Genomic DNA, 15,342 nt, shown 5'->3' on the forward strand with positions numbered 1-15,342 from the left:
TTTCCTACAAATCAGGCGGAGGAAGCCGAAGTCCCAGGTGTTGTGCGTTTGTTTACGCGGCCCCCTCGCCGCAGCCACTTAAGATCGTTCATTTGTTGGTCTCCGAGACCGCCCTCGAAACAGGACTGGGATACTTCAGGACTGAGTGGCTATTTATCTTACTTGAACAACTTTATAACACTGAGCACACAAATAAGGATTTTACTGCGCAAATATTGCATAATCACACACTCAATTGATTCCAGTAAAGGTGGTTAATCCTATTTACCAATATTTACCAAGAGAGAGACTGAGAACTAAAGAAGGCTAACTCAATTTTGGCATTTTGCAAGAGAGTGTTATGAAGTTTTTTGGACTGCAATAAAATCTCGGGGTTTCTTGGTGGGGAAAAAAAGTTGAGTGCACTAGTGGTCTAAGGCCAAACATCCGTCAAATCTTTCAATATTTCATAAAAAATGATAAATGATATTCATTTCTTCTCACATGCAGGTGCACTGGAGTCTTCTATCAACCTTTGAACCTGACTTTGTGGACGGCTCTTTTTGGGAGGTGAAGGCTTGTTTCTACGGCATTTCTCAGCTTGGAAATTAGAGTCGCCCCACTGCTGCGCTGATGAATAATAAAATAAAAAGGGCTAAGCGCAATAAAGAACTGTCCTCATGTGTCAAAATTGAAACTCAACCTCGATTTCTGCCCTTAACTTAAAAAATGTAAAAAAATAAAATAAAAACAATGGAGCTAGGCCACTATAGTTCTCAATGGCTCAATTTTACAGGGCGGGCCAGAATTAGGCATTTTCTTGACTAATTTTCATTTTTAATACATTTACACTTACTGTATTTATTACAATTACACAGATGTTTTAAACTTACTACCCTGTTACCTTCTGTATCTGTCTGTCCTTCCTTCCTTCTTTCCCCCCCTACTTCCTTCTTTCGTTCCTCCCAATGGCAAATGGAAATGTTTTATCCATTCATGTTCGGAATTTTGCCATTCCCTCAACTTTTTTTGTATTTGGATTGTATTTACAGTATCCAAATATTTTTCCCCCCACCTCTTTCATGCATCAATCTCATTAGCTGCCCTGATTCATTCTCAACTAGTTTCCTTTCTAATGAAGTCAGAACCATGGAAAGTTGGCAACACTTCCGGGCAGCCTTATTCCGTTCGGTATGCAACTGGCATTGAAACAGCAGTTCAGAACATTCAGAAAACGCTTCTTCCATCTGTGCCTTTAAAAATGTATAAAATAACATGAATTCATTCAATAAACAAAGGGGAGCTTATCTTTTATGAGACAACAGTGCTTCGTTGTACTATTTACGCAACATTAAAAAGCATGCCCCAGCATGACTCAGTCAAAAACAAGCGAGAGAACAGTACCCAATGATAAATGTTCCTGTTTGATCTCTCTCCTTTTCGGCTGGATTTAAAACACAGCACAGCTAGAGGCGGCGCCATCAGAACCTTTTGTGCGTCGGGTCCACAGAAGTCCCCCTTCTTCTCATGTGCGCTAATTGCCGCCAGACACACAAAAAAAGTCGAACCAGCGCACGAATGAGAGATCAAACCGGGCCGGGAAGCCCTCTGTGTTCGGGACCGGATTTACCCATGCCAGAGGGACTCTTACATAAACGGGTCAGGGGTATAAAAAAGTGACCCATTTATGCGAAGAGGCCGACGGGTAAACCAATCAGTCCAATGCACAGCAAAAAGCATAGGGGAAAGGTCAGTAATACATTTAAGATCAAGTCCGGTGAAGTCCCGCCATTTTAAGGTGAAAGAGAAAAGGTAAGGAGAGCTGCATGGAGTTTTGTTCGGTGGCAAAATTCATTGTTTTTTGAGTGGAGACATTATATTATTGCAGCACAAAGTATGAGGTGCACCTCACAGAGGACTTTACGGAGGTGAAGGAAAAAAAAAAGATTTAAAACTGCTAACTTCACTCCCTGTTAATGGATTGATTTGTTTGAGACGAGACTGGATGACTTCAAGGAGACCAAAATAAAAAGTGCTTTTTATTTTTTTTTTAACCTGCTTAGCTTGGCCAGGAATGGAATTCCGAACAGGATTGAGGCTGAGATGACATGATAGCTTAGATATAAACCCAAATCAAGATCTTGTTTTTCAAGCCAAACCTTAAATTAGCATGTCAAGAACCAGAAAGGTGGGAAAATACGCCAGATGATCAAAGGAATGCCTGGGCAGAGAGCAAGCTGTAACGCGATAATGGCAAGCATTAAATAATGTAACCCAATCCTATCATTCGACATGTTTTTAGCTTCCAGGGCCCTACTGAAATCGTTTCGATTTACTAAACAACCCTTCTGGGGGGGCTTTGACATAGAGCTCGCGAACAGCGGTAATCTGCGACTAATTGACGCCCTTCCAAAAGGGATTTGTACAGTAGTTTCAAATGTCACAAGATGGCAGCAAAGCACTTGAAACAGAGAGGACCATAAAACAGCAACACCACGCAATCTAGAATGTACACAATCATCAACCAATTTTACATAAACGACTGCATTCAGTAGTTGCGTTATTTAACAACAGCATTTTTGGAGGGGGCAGATTTGGGCACATTCGAGTTTGAACAGAATTGCTCCTCCGAGGGAATTCACACAATGACTGCAATATTTGAACAGGGTATACTCGAAATTGTTTTGACACCAAATTCCACCTACAAAAATACTAAGATCTCCAAGTACCGCCATCATGACCGACATTCAACAAAGTAGCATAGCACGCCAAAGTGTTCATCAAAAATAAGACGGGGGTAATTTTCCTTAAAAGTAAACGTGTGCTTATTTGAAGTCCTAAAATACACGACATTTTCTCCAAGATACACACGCTTGTGAGAATTAGTGAGTTTTCAAAGAGGAGATTCCAACTCTTAACGCTTATTGACATCATTTTGTGCTGCCCTAGAAGTCAAATAACAAACATCGCAATCTTAAATTCTTTGCGGAAACTTTGTTTTGCTTTGCACCGACTCTGTTATTGTTTTACACGTGGTTGCACAGCTGAATTTCATCCCAGTACCAGGAAGAAGAAAACAAATACTGACAACTCTTCTTGGGAATGAATACTTCCTTGTTTTATAAGTTTTGTAATGTTTTATAAGTGAGTGTTCCATCCCATCAGTCCACTTAGAGGAAAATCTGGCAATGCTTTGACTAAAAACCCTGACTTGGCAAGTGGATTCGGTCACATAGTCCGTCATTACTGTATACAAAAATGCACGGTCAGAAAATGTCCTCCCAACCAAACGGAGGAGTGCTCGGAGTTTACGTTTGTTGCTGATACTGTAGAAATAAAAATGTCCTGCAGTATATCAGTGATGCTACGTGGTGGGAATGTAGGTATGTCTGGAGCACTTGACTTGCAGTAAACGATAAGAAATAAGGGTGGGGATTCATGTGGAGTACATACTTGAAAAGAAATGTGGGCTAAATTGGGGGATTTTATCGAGAAAGTGCAAGGTCTGCCTAGGTAGCATTCTTAGCAACGATTTCCTAATGCACCCAATTACGACTATAACACAACTTTTCGGGGGGAGGGGAGAAAACAGTAATTTCATAATATTTACAAGGTGCCATAGTGAACATGGTCTCTGTCTGGATGAATAATACAACTATTTTATTACAATGTTATTTTAGCTTCTGAATCAGCTTCAAATCTTTCCAGAGCACCAGCACGTATTATGATTATGGGAAGACATAGTACAGTAACACGAGTAAAATATTGTTCTGTATCTGTATCTTTAGTTGGATAAAAATAGAATAAAATAAATCCAAAAATAAGTGTACATACACCTTCCTCATAAAATAAAAATCAACAAGGAGACCGAAGCAATATTCAAGTGATACTGTTTGACTTTGACTGCATGTCTATACAACTCAAATGTCATACAACTTATTTAATACATCGATTCATAACAAAAGAATATGCTATTGTATATTTATAATGCAAATAAAAAAGGACTAAAAGAGCAAAACACTATTCAAGTAAAATACTGTTCAGTAAATGTATAGAAAAACAAGAACTTTGAATCTCTAAATGTAAAAAAAAATCCACTAAAAGGTACATATATTATTTTTATCATCATTTATTTAATCATGAAATTTTAAAAATACAATTGAAATCTAATCTTTTTTTTAAATAAAATACATTCCCAGCCGTTTTAAATAAGATGCTAATTCACCAGTATGAAGTCAATCAGTTGCAGACCATAGTATAAATATTTTCATACTTTCATAAAATGATCCAATACTACTACAAAAAGTAGTAACAAGGATACAGTAGCCTATAGGATAGATAACACTGAATATAGATGGAGGCGTGTAGTCCTGTCATGGTTTGAAACTCCGCCCACTCGCTATTTAAACCCGCAATGTCACCAAAAGGCGCTCAGAGAACTTGATCTTGACCACTTGGATACAACAGCAGCAACACCTGAGACAAGGTAAGAATTTGAATGGGTTGTTTTTAACAGGAGCTTCCATTTCACTCAATTTTTGCCATTGACTCATCATCTTTCTCTTCCCCTCATAGTTTTGCACTTTTACCTACCAAGCCTGGAAAGTTCAACCAGTCATCAACTTTTTGGGGGATTTTTATTTTTTTTTTGCTGTTGTTGCTTTTCTATAGCACTTTATCCCACTTTTTCCTTTTTTGTTTGTTTGGGATTAAAACGTCACTGAACCGGTGCGGTGTCACCTCCCACCCCCAACTCCACCTCCACCTCCGTCACCAGAGCGGGTGCAGCGGCACCCTTGGCCCAGAGATGCGATCCCTTCTGCCGCTTACGGTCTATTGCGTCAGCCTGGTGTGCTTCCAGTCGCTGTTGGCGGAGGAGCTCTTCAGGTAAGAAGACGTTATGTGCCCCCTGGCTTCTCATTGGTGGAAAACGCCATTTAAGACTTCCAGGTTAAACATTTTAAGACTGCATCACATTCTGTGCATTACCGCGTCGAGCCTCTAATTGTCAATTTGGCATCATTATTTTCCCCTTCCTATAATTCAGAACTAAATATTCTATGATTGGATATGTCTTCTTGGAATGTTTTTTTTCTCTCCAACATTTGAAGTGGTGCGGCTCAAGTTAGGCAAAGTGAAACTGTGTTTTATCTAGTTCTTTTGTGCTGTCGAGCAGATAATGTACTTATAGATAGCAGGGACTGCAAGGTCAAGTAAAAAGACATTTTGTCTACTAAAGTCAGTACAAAAATGTCACTGACTGAATTCAAAAGCATGATTGGGAACATTTTTATTACTGAATAAAATAATAATAAAAAAAATAAATAATAATAATAATAATAATATATATATATATATATATATATAGGGTTAGGGTTGAAATTTGTATAGGGCAGCATTATAATAATAGTAATATCAATATAAAACCATACACTAGGTCGTCTTCATGTAAAGAGACTCGCCTCCCAGGCTCAAGATGGCGACCAGTCTGGGGTGTGCCCCAAAGTCAGTTGGGATCACCTCATAAGGTGATCATGGAGTTTAATGCTTTTTGATTGTGTTTTAGTGAGTGGAATTTTACCTCCCACGATCCCATAGAGGGAAAAAAAAAACCAAAAAGGCAAGGAAACCAGTTTTTCTAAATGGGAACATACCAGCAGAGGATTATTGTGCTCGTAACATATACCGGGTGACACCTGTATTTGTACTTTTCCATCCCGAAGAAACACACACACACACACTGAATGAAGCCTGCAACACTTGTGTGATGATGCTGGAAATGTTGATGTGTGTGATTGCCCTCTAGTGGAGGATTTGAGATTGGCTCGAGTTTGTCTGAATGAATGTTCAAATTCGACCAGTTTGATATTTTACAGCAATAAAAAGAAAAATACCCCAAATGTCATTTTTTTTGTCCCTGAAATGTGATGGAATTTCCTTAAGTGTTCCAAAATTCATTAAAAAAATTATAAAATTTTAAAATGTCATTCTTTTGTTTCTGTTTTTTTAATGGGACAGTGAACTAACCTGATAACTGTCTTGCGTTTCCACCACATTTGCACAGGTGCTCACAAAATTGGAAAAAAAATAAAAATAAAAAATGGCAGAAACATTGCACAAAAAAAAATGTAGAATTCACTTTCAAAACAGTCCAAGTAATGTATATGTGTAATTTTTTGCAATGGTGTTGACGGCGGAGTTCTAAACAGTCCTGAGAACTGTCTGTGTTTCCATCACATTTGTGCAGGATCCCGCAAAAAAGGCACAAAAATTGCATAAAAATCTAGAATTCAAACCATAATCATGTATAATGTATAATGTGCTTTGTCGTAGATGACTGCGATGTTCGTGTCTTTTAATACATGTCCAATGTTTAATAAATTGTAGTGTGAGTTTGTAAACATTTTGGCCTTGCGCTCAAAGAGTTTTCTGTGCAGTTCCACGCAGGCTCAACTATGACCCACGTCAACAGAGTGGCACTCACTGAGATGGGGTTCGCCACTATTTTTATGAAGACTTCACATTCAATTACAGTCGCTCCTCCACCTCTCATAAATGCCCCGTGTCTGGCTTTCATTAGGATAACACACATTGTCCCACAGAGCACATTCTGTTCTGTTTAAACACTGACTGATAATGACAAGGGACGGCCTCATCTTTTTTTTTTCTTTCTTTCTTTCTTCTTCTTTTTTTTTTTTTTTTTTACTCTCCGCACAGATGCTGAGCATAGCTGAGCTTGGACGTCTGTGCTTCTTATGTCCACGTTCTACCTTTGTCCTGATAAGGACACGACATAAAAAATAAAATAAAATCTTTGGGAAAAACCACCCCAAGGCGCATTAGGAGAAATAGCAATTTGGCGTTATATAACATGGAAGACAAAAAGCGTGTTGAGCTGCTAAAGTTAAATATGACTTTTGTGAAGAACTGAAAATCAGGCTTTACAGTTCAAATTCCAGAAGTTGGAGGCAGCCAATGGCTTCAAAACAAGAAGACATGTAAACGTGTATCTGCAGCCTTTTCCCTCAACCAATAATGCCCAAACATCTTTTTTGGGACAGAATGCAGTTCATTTCAATATTTTCAAGGTTCCCAAGCACTGATGGGATACTCTTGACTAAATATTTACCTGAGGAACAGATTAAATGAATGACATAGACTGTTTTTTTGAAATTGTGTCGCAATCTACTCGGCACGTGCCTTTCGTCTCTTTCGGTTTTATTTGTGTTCTGACCGGTTGAGATTTCATCAAGGAAAACCGAGAACATTACCGTTTGGGGAATCTCAGTTTTGTAGCATGTTCTACTCAGGGGATGGATTCATGGCTCTGCGGGGGTCCATCAAATTGTATGCGGGTTTAAAGTCGAGGTGGGAGAATTCCAATGTGGATTAATGGCTGAGACCTAAATCCCCCCTCACTTTCCAAAGGTCCTAAAAGAGCTGATTTCCGCTCAATACAGAAAGCTAAGATACAGTTAGCAGCATTAACTAACAAAACAACCCCCCCCCCCCCCCCCCAAAAAAAAAAAACAACATTGCATGGAGGAAAAAAACCAAAAACATAATCACCCTTGCCTTGGTGGAGGTTGACTTGCCGGAATTCCTCAAGAAGCAGACTACACTGTAACAGGCACCGGGAAGTAGCCTGCTGCCACCAAACAGAAGAGGCTGCACGACAAACACTTGAATAAATAAACACCACACCTCAAATAGGCGCCTCCTTTTTTACTTCATCATCATAATAGCAAAGCCCATCTTTTCGTTATCTTCCATGTAACAGGAAGTAGCCTGCTTCCTAACAAACAGATGAGCCTGCACAACATACTGTACACTTACCCCATTTTCTCAAACAGCAGGCTACTCTCTAATAGACACGTAAATACATAAACACCGCACCTCAAATAGTCATCTTTTTTTAACCTCATTTAATAATAATACTTTAACCAATTGGCCTTAGTGGAGGTCGAGCTAACGCATTACCTGAAACCGCAAGCTATGATGTAAACGCTACACCTTAAATACACACACTTTTTATTTCCTTGATTATCATCATCTGGTCATTGTCCTCTCTGAACCAGGAAGTAGCATGCTAACTAACATAGCATTACTTTTGTTCAAAAACTTCAAAGCTGTAATACAGTAGTCACTCAAATAAACGCCTCACCTCAAATAAACACCTCCTGTTTTTCTGTCAAGAATATTACAAGGTGCTGTAATTACCTTTATTCTGGCAAGTGGTTAAGCCACGTGTAGCGGTAGACCTTGTTACTACTATGAAATACGAAACACCTTACCCCCAATAGATGCCCGATGCTTTCTGGAATTGAGTAAATAAACAACAAATCTAACAGTTTTGCCTATGAGTGTACATGCAGTAAATGTATACATTCACAGCAGTCTGGCTTGTAGAAATAAATAACCTTTCCCTTATTAATGGTATTCGGTGCTGACAACAAGCACACCACTGTTTTCCTGTTGGTCTGGGATTACAAATTTATGCGACACATTTCCCAGCCATTAGGACTGAGCTTTGTTAATATTCAGATCCTTGGAATCAAGTACTGCATCTACTGCACTACGACGTACAGTTGGACAATTGTTTGTTTAAGTTTAAGAGAGCCTTGTAGGATTCACTTTTTTCATTATCTCACTTTGCCTGTTTATTTTTCCCCCCATTGTGTGTGTGTGTATATATATATACAATTGTAATTGTTGTTTTGAATTTATTTTTAAATAAATACATTTCAATGTATTTTTCTTTCATTTTATTATTTTATTAATTAAGTGCATTTTCTGTCTGCATTGTATGAATCATGCACATTACTCTAAATATATTTTTTAAATGTATAATTTTAAATATTTTTGTATCATTTAATTTGCAATAAAAACATTGTATTGCATTTTTCTTTCATTTTTTTTTATTGTTTAATGTTTATGAATTATGTGCCTTTTTTGTAGTTACATTAAAAAGGGTCACTTAGTCCTCCAATAAAACAAATGGGTCTATTTGACCCAAAATGCAGTATAACAGGAGGGCCAAATGGTAATATTGGGTCAACTTGACCCACAATATAACAGGAGGGTTAAATTGTACAAATGGGTCAACTTGACTTGCAATATATTGTAGCTGGAGGATTAAAAGTTCACAATGGGTCGATTTGACCCGCATTACAACAAGAGCGTTGAACAGCAAAAAATTGGGTCAATTTGATCCCAACAGGGCAATTAAAAGTTAAAAAGGGGTCAGTTTGACCCCAATATAAAAGGAGGGTTATAGGCTATGAGAGGGTCAATATGACCCGCAATATAAAAAAAAGGACGGTTAAATAGATGACCATGACTATGATTACAGGATGGCCATTATTAAAGTAAATAGCAATTTGTATAATAATGTAATTTTTATGATTCCATAATTTTGTTTGTCTTTAGTTTCTATTGATTGATGATGTTATGATGATTTCATGTATTTTTCAAACATTTATCTTGCTCAGAATTATTAGACAAGAATTCCAAATGATCCACTATACAAGGGTGTAAAATAAACCCATTTTCCAGTTGAAATGTACAGTAAGTGTCGCATGCGGTGATGTGGCCGTGGCTCACCAGCTCCGTCCTGGAAATATCGCGCTCAAGATGCCACAATTATTTATTCACCGTGCCACCGCTGCTACAAGTGGCTAAAATAAACTCCAGGACAGCTTCACGTTTCAGCGAGGAATCCACAGAGCAGCAGGAGACTCGTGCTGTGTCTCACGTCGTCCCGAGTGGAATTCTTGTCTGCTTTATAATATGATCAAATGCGGTTGGCTCCTCTGAGAACACGCTGCTTTTTTTTAGGATTCCTCCCTATTTATATATAAATATATATATATTTTTTTCCCCTTGTCATCCATTGGCTGCCAGGCAACTGTGCACTGCTGGATCTACTGGTCCCACTGTGCTGCATAAACATAGACAGGGGACAGTAAAAAAGTGAAAAGCTTCCACTGTGTTTGTCAAACAGTGAACAGATGGCCAGACTTTGTTTGCCCAACTGGATGTCAGCTTGTACGCCGCAATGTAGAACATTAGAACAGGTTCATTAGCCTGATGCGCTTTCACGGAAACCCGAAGAGTTTAGGCATGTTATATGTCCTGGAAAAAAATATTCGAGTAATGCTTTTCAAGAACTCTCTGAAAATGTATTTCATTGGAAGGACTCAGAAAGACTGACAAACATTCTCATTAAAACCATTAGATGGTGTACAAAAACACAAAAAACAAAAAAATATTGGCCGTGATTATTTTCGTTTTGTTGCCAGTTCGACTCATTTGGAATTTGTTTCATTGTTGGTTTTCTTGGTATTTTTGTGTTCAATGTAAACGTAATAGTTTGTAATTAACTAATATTGGAGAAGAAAAAAAAACTAAAAATGTAAATATTAAAAAAATATTTCCAATACATAAAAACATGTTTGTTATGTGGCAAAAGTGTAGGAGTTTAACCCTTTTTAACTTTTGGTGCTATAAAATATCACCCTTTTAACCCTCCTCTAACTTATTGTGTCTTCTCTCCTCAGCTTGGACTATCTCAACAAGCTAACTGACTTCGAAGAGGATCCATCGTTGGTTCCTGGGGCGCAATCCGATGCCGCCAGTCCATCCGTGAAAGGGCGTCTCAGACACCTTCTGCCGTCTAAGGCGAGGAGAAGCAACCCCAGACTGGCGTGGGCGAAACCCGCCGAGCGTCCGGGAGTCAATGGGAGACCGCCGAGGACCCGCCGCCACGCCCACCCCGGCTCCCGAGGGCCCCACAACTACCCTCATCATGCCCAGCTGATGCGAGTGGGTTGCGTGCTGGGAACCTGCCAAGTACAGAACCTCAGTCACAGGCTTTATCAGCTTATCGGCCAGAGTGGGAGAGAAGACTCTTCCCCCATTAATCCCAGGAGCCCCCACAGCTACGGATGAACGACCCCCCCCCACCCTCACCTCCCAAAAAATTCTTTATTTATCTCTCTAATGTATGAGTCGGGTATTACACTACATGTCACCTGGATCACTACTGCGCCTCTTTACTTTTCGGGCCAATTATTCAATTTAGCACCTCACAGTTTGAGTGACCCACCACCCTGAGAATGTTGGCCTTTTTGCATAGACGGACAACCTAAGCAACCTCAGTCGGATTTGTTAATCCTGTTAATGTAAGGACAAAGGCTTGTCTTCAACTCCATCCTGTGCCTCGCTGATCAAACACCCCGAATTCTTGATTCAGCCTTCACGTTGCACTTGTTGCCAGAGTTAGATCACATTTGGACATGTTTTAAGATATAACCAAGAGCATTCAGTAGACTACGGCCAAGGCCAGATTGGGGTTGGTTGATCCAGGAAACGCTCTTCCTAAGAATGTGGATGTCTGATCAAATTAAAACTGAAAAAAGATGGAAACTGTGTTTTATGGAAAACCCTTTGAGCATTTATTTGATTTCCTCGATACCTATCTCCTAATATGCTCTTTGTCCTCACTAGTAGGTCAATTCAGGACACTAGTAGAACGACCGTATTTTGGCCTACTAGTACACAATTAAAACTTACTCGTAAACTACTGTGCAGGGATATCGAATAAATGCTCAAACGGCTTTCCATAAAGGTTGCGGTCCATGTACTAGTACGCTCTTTAAACTGCCTAGTAGGAAGATTTTGCATACTCGTAGGACAACTACATGTTTCTAGTGAGGAGAAATTACTAGTGGGCATTTTAGTGTTTCTAGTAGGGTCCAGTAAGCTACTAGTGCGTGACACATGCCCACTAGTTGGGCCTAATTGTGTTACTAGTACAGCACAGTACTTTACTAGGGAGGTTTAACTTTGTACAAGTAGGCCAAAAATGGGACCAGTAGTGGAAAAAAACATTACTAATAAGACACAGATGTTCTAATAATTTGCTGAATTCTCATACTAAGCTCGATATCAACGATATCGATTAAATTCTGAAACGTCTTTTCTTGATGTTATAAATTGAAGTTACAGTGGATGTTATGCCACTCCAGTGACCTAGATGGCGGTAATGAGCATTGGAAGACGGTGGACGAATGCTTAACAACAGAAGAAACTATAGTGCGCTAACATGAAAAAAAAAATGAATGGGGACAAATTACAGTAAATATAAACAATTGAATGAAAGAGAAAAAAAATCTAATTAAATGCAAAAAAATAAATAAAATGGAATTAAGTAAAACCAAATTCTGCATTCAATAATAACAATAACCAATATGGAATGCTTTCTACCATGGCAAACCTTATCCACAGTTCTGTGGAAAAGGGAGCTTAGTTTGAATTGCAACGTTTACAAAGACTGCAATATTCAAAGAGAAAGCAATAACCCGATTAGGATTGCCTGGATCATTCCAGTCTTAAGTACTCTCAGATAAATCAAAACAAAGCAAAACCAAAACGCTTGTGAATAAATGTATGACACAGGTCTTAATATGGCCCAGAGTTAACCCCAGAGTCAAAAAAAGTGTATTGAAAGTGTATTCCAGACAAAATGTCAATAGTAATGTAGTTGACGAGTGGAGATGTGGATCTGTGCTCACGGTGTGGAAATATTAGGCCCTTTCAGGTGATTCATAAGTTCTCCCCGCAAGTCAGGACTTTGGGGTTGACGGCAGTTTATTAAAGCTGACCTTAATCTTTGCAGTCATACGCAGCAACAGCGGGATGGGGTGGGGGGCATTCCCCAGTCTCCACACGCGTCAAAATAAATACGAGCTGCCACAAACTTTCACATAAGGTTCATATTTCAATATAATGTTTCACAAATTACCTGGCAATACTTGACGGAGAGATTTACTGAATGCAATCTTGGTGATCTTTCATATTCTATATTTTCCCCTTTGCCCTGCAGAGGAGCGTTATGGCCATGGTGAGAAAGAAAAATCAGTCATATTAAATTGAAAAAGAATCACACTATCAAGACAATAAAGTTATTTTGCTATGCTAACGTCACAAGTAAAAATGTTACAGACAAAAAGTCAGATTGTTATGAGTGTTGATGGATTCAAACACATGAATTTTGGTATTTAATTGTAAAAATTACTATTTATTTCTAACTTCAATTTAGCCCAAATAACTTAATTAACATGATGTAACAATGTGGTTTTATTCTCGTAATATTACATTATCATCATCAGAATGCTATTGTTTTTTTTCATAATGATATCACCCAAAAATATGCCTTCAATTTTATAACATGACAATTTTAATATTATAACATCATGACAAAATTGTAACTTTATTTGTAGCGTTAGAATATCCCAAGATAAAAGCATAACTTTTTTTTCATCTAAAAAATGGCTGCGTTTGTCAGTGCGGGAATTTCGACTCGATTGACTGAGTTCAGAAGTTTATTCTCGCAATGTTACAACTTGAATATCAAAACACGATTACAAAGTTTTAACTCGACTTTTTACGGGAAGGGTTAGAAAAAAAATGGTTTCATCTCGTAAGATTATCATTTTATTGCCATTCTTTACCCCTCCCCCCCCCTTTTCCGTATGGCCCCATTACTCCCAAACTGTTTAATCTGGATGTATTTCCCAAGGTTGTCTTTGGGATCATGAGGACACAGGGTAATACTCACCGGTTCACTAGTCTTAAATCTAATCTGTTCAAAGACTCGCTAAGGTGAAACACGCCACTCTGTCTGGTGTAATCGAGCTAATCGATGTCTTGTGAAATAGATTTGTTATTAAAAAGGCTTTTGGCACACCGACAACCCTTTGGTGAATCTCTGGAAGTTGTTTTGCAGCGTGTTTGTGTTATCTCTTATCATTTGTTTGATTAGCGCCTCGGATCATTGTTTGAGGATGTTGTTGTTTTTGCTTTTGTGACGTCGAAGACTGCGTCGCGTTAAGAGTATGGCCGCCAGTACCGTCTCCATTCACAGGACTGTCTACCGCAAACACACACAGAAAAGCATCTGGATTGTGAACGCCTTATTACAAAAGTAGTTCCTTTTTGCAAATGTCACATTTGAAATTTTTAAACATGCCAGTGCACTCCACGTGGTGTCGGGTCGACTGTGAATGCCGTGTGTAAATATATGCCTTCAGACGAGCTATTTAATTAAAAATGTATGTATTTAAGTTATATTTATGTGTTAATACGTGTATGTCGCCAAAGACTTATTTGTTTGCGTCATCTTTTTTTCCCTCTTTGAAAATGTGATACAATGGTAGAAATGGAAAAATGTTCATGTTCTCCACTATGTAAAATAAAGCGCTAAGCTCTACTGCATAGAGTGTACAGAGTATGATTTGTATGTACGATGGGGCCCCCTCCACATCCGTGTACTCCCAAAATGTAAATGTTTATCATCAACTACAAGGTGTGAATTTGAGCGAATTCTCCAATTTCCTGCGCTCCACAATTACTTTTGCCGCACTTCACCAATAATCCATAGAAGGCACACCAAGTAACAAATAAGTCCTAAAGATATACCCTTTTTTCCCTCTGCTTATAAAGTATATTCACACACGACATGTTCTTTTTGACTGTGCCCTTGACTACTACGTGGGTCAATAACAGGCCCCCAAGTGACTGATTTCTTAATGGGGTGAAAGTCACTAAAACATGACATCAGAAGACATCAGCTGACTGCAGCCAAGGTCGGCAAACGTTGCACGAATTGGAGGAGTTAATGAGTGACAGCGGCTTTAGTCAACAACAGAAGCAGTACAGGTATCGACTGCAACGCATTTACAGCGGCAGGGCTAGATTCCGCTTCCAATGGGAGCAGTTGAGGACTCTCAGACCTGCCTTTGGTTGGCGACCAGTCTCGGGTGTACCGAGCCTTTCACCCCAAGTCAGCGTGGTTACCCGCACCCGACCGTAGCCGAACCCTATCGTCCGTGGATGGAGTTTATGCGGTCAACTCACTCACAATGCTTTGCTAAAATCAGAGGCCAACTCACAATTGCTCAGGATATTTCACAAATGACTGCTTTTCATGATGATGTCAGACAACTTCCACCCATCTTCTTTTGCAATGTACAGTGGTCGCTCCAGTTTTTGAGACACGATTTGTTGTTGTTGTTTTTGTCTTGATGTGCTCAGGTGGCAGAAACTTTACACAAAGCAGCAGTTTGACAGATAGTGAACAATTCTTCCAAAAAGTTGCTTGCGTCAAGCTGTTTATTGCTGCACCCAGTCTACACGAAACAAAGACAAATACACATTACGAAAAGTCCACTAGCTTTAAAGTCATTAAAGCAGCAAAACCATTAAAGCAGCAAAATGAGTGGTGGCCTTTCTTTTCTTTTTTTTTGCATTGCACTGTAAATAAAATATTGATTTGACGTATGCACCTACGTGTTTCTAACG

At 39.0% G+C, this 15,342-nt stretch overlaps 1 protein-coding gene across 1 annotated transcript; it reads left to right on the plus strand.

Annotated features, from left to right (window-relative positions):
- Positions 1–4,351: 4,351 nt before the first annotated feature.
- Positions 4,352–13,037, plus strand: adm2a (adrenomedullin 2a). The gene is made up of 3 exons (XM_061762054.1): positions 4,352–4,465; positions 4,555–4,866; positions 10,539–13,037. Exons 2-3 carry the CDS (start codon positions 4,787–4,789, stop codon positions 10,927–10,929), a joined length of 471 nt encoding a protein of 156 aa, XP_061618038.1. The 5' UTR covers positions 4,352–4,465; positions 4,555–4,786; the 3' UTR covers positions 10,930–13,037.
- Positions 13,038–15,342: the final 2,305 nt, after the last annotated feature.

This window comes from Phyllopteryx taeniolatus, chromosome 22 (genome assembly GCF_024500385.1).
Source record: "Phyllopteryx taeniolatus isolate TA_2022b chromosome 22, UOR_Ptae_1.2, whole genome shotgun sequence".
NCBI classification, from domain to species: domain Eukaryota; kingdom Metazoa; phylum Chordata; class Actinopteri; order Syngnathiformes; family Syngnathidae; genus Phyllopteryx; species Phyllopteryx taeniolatus.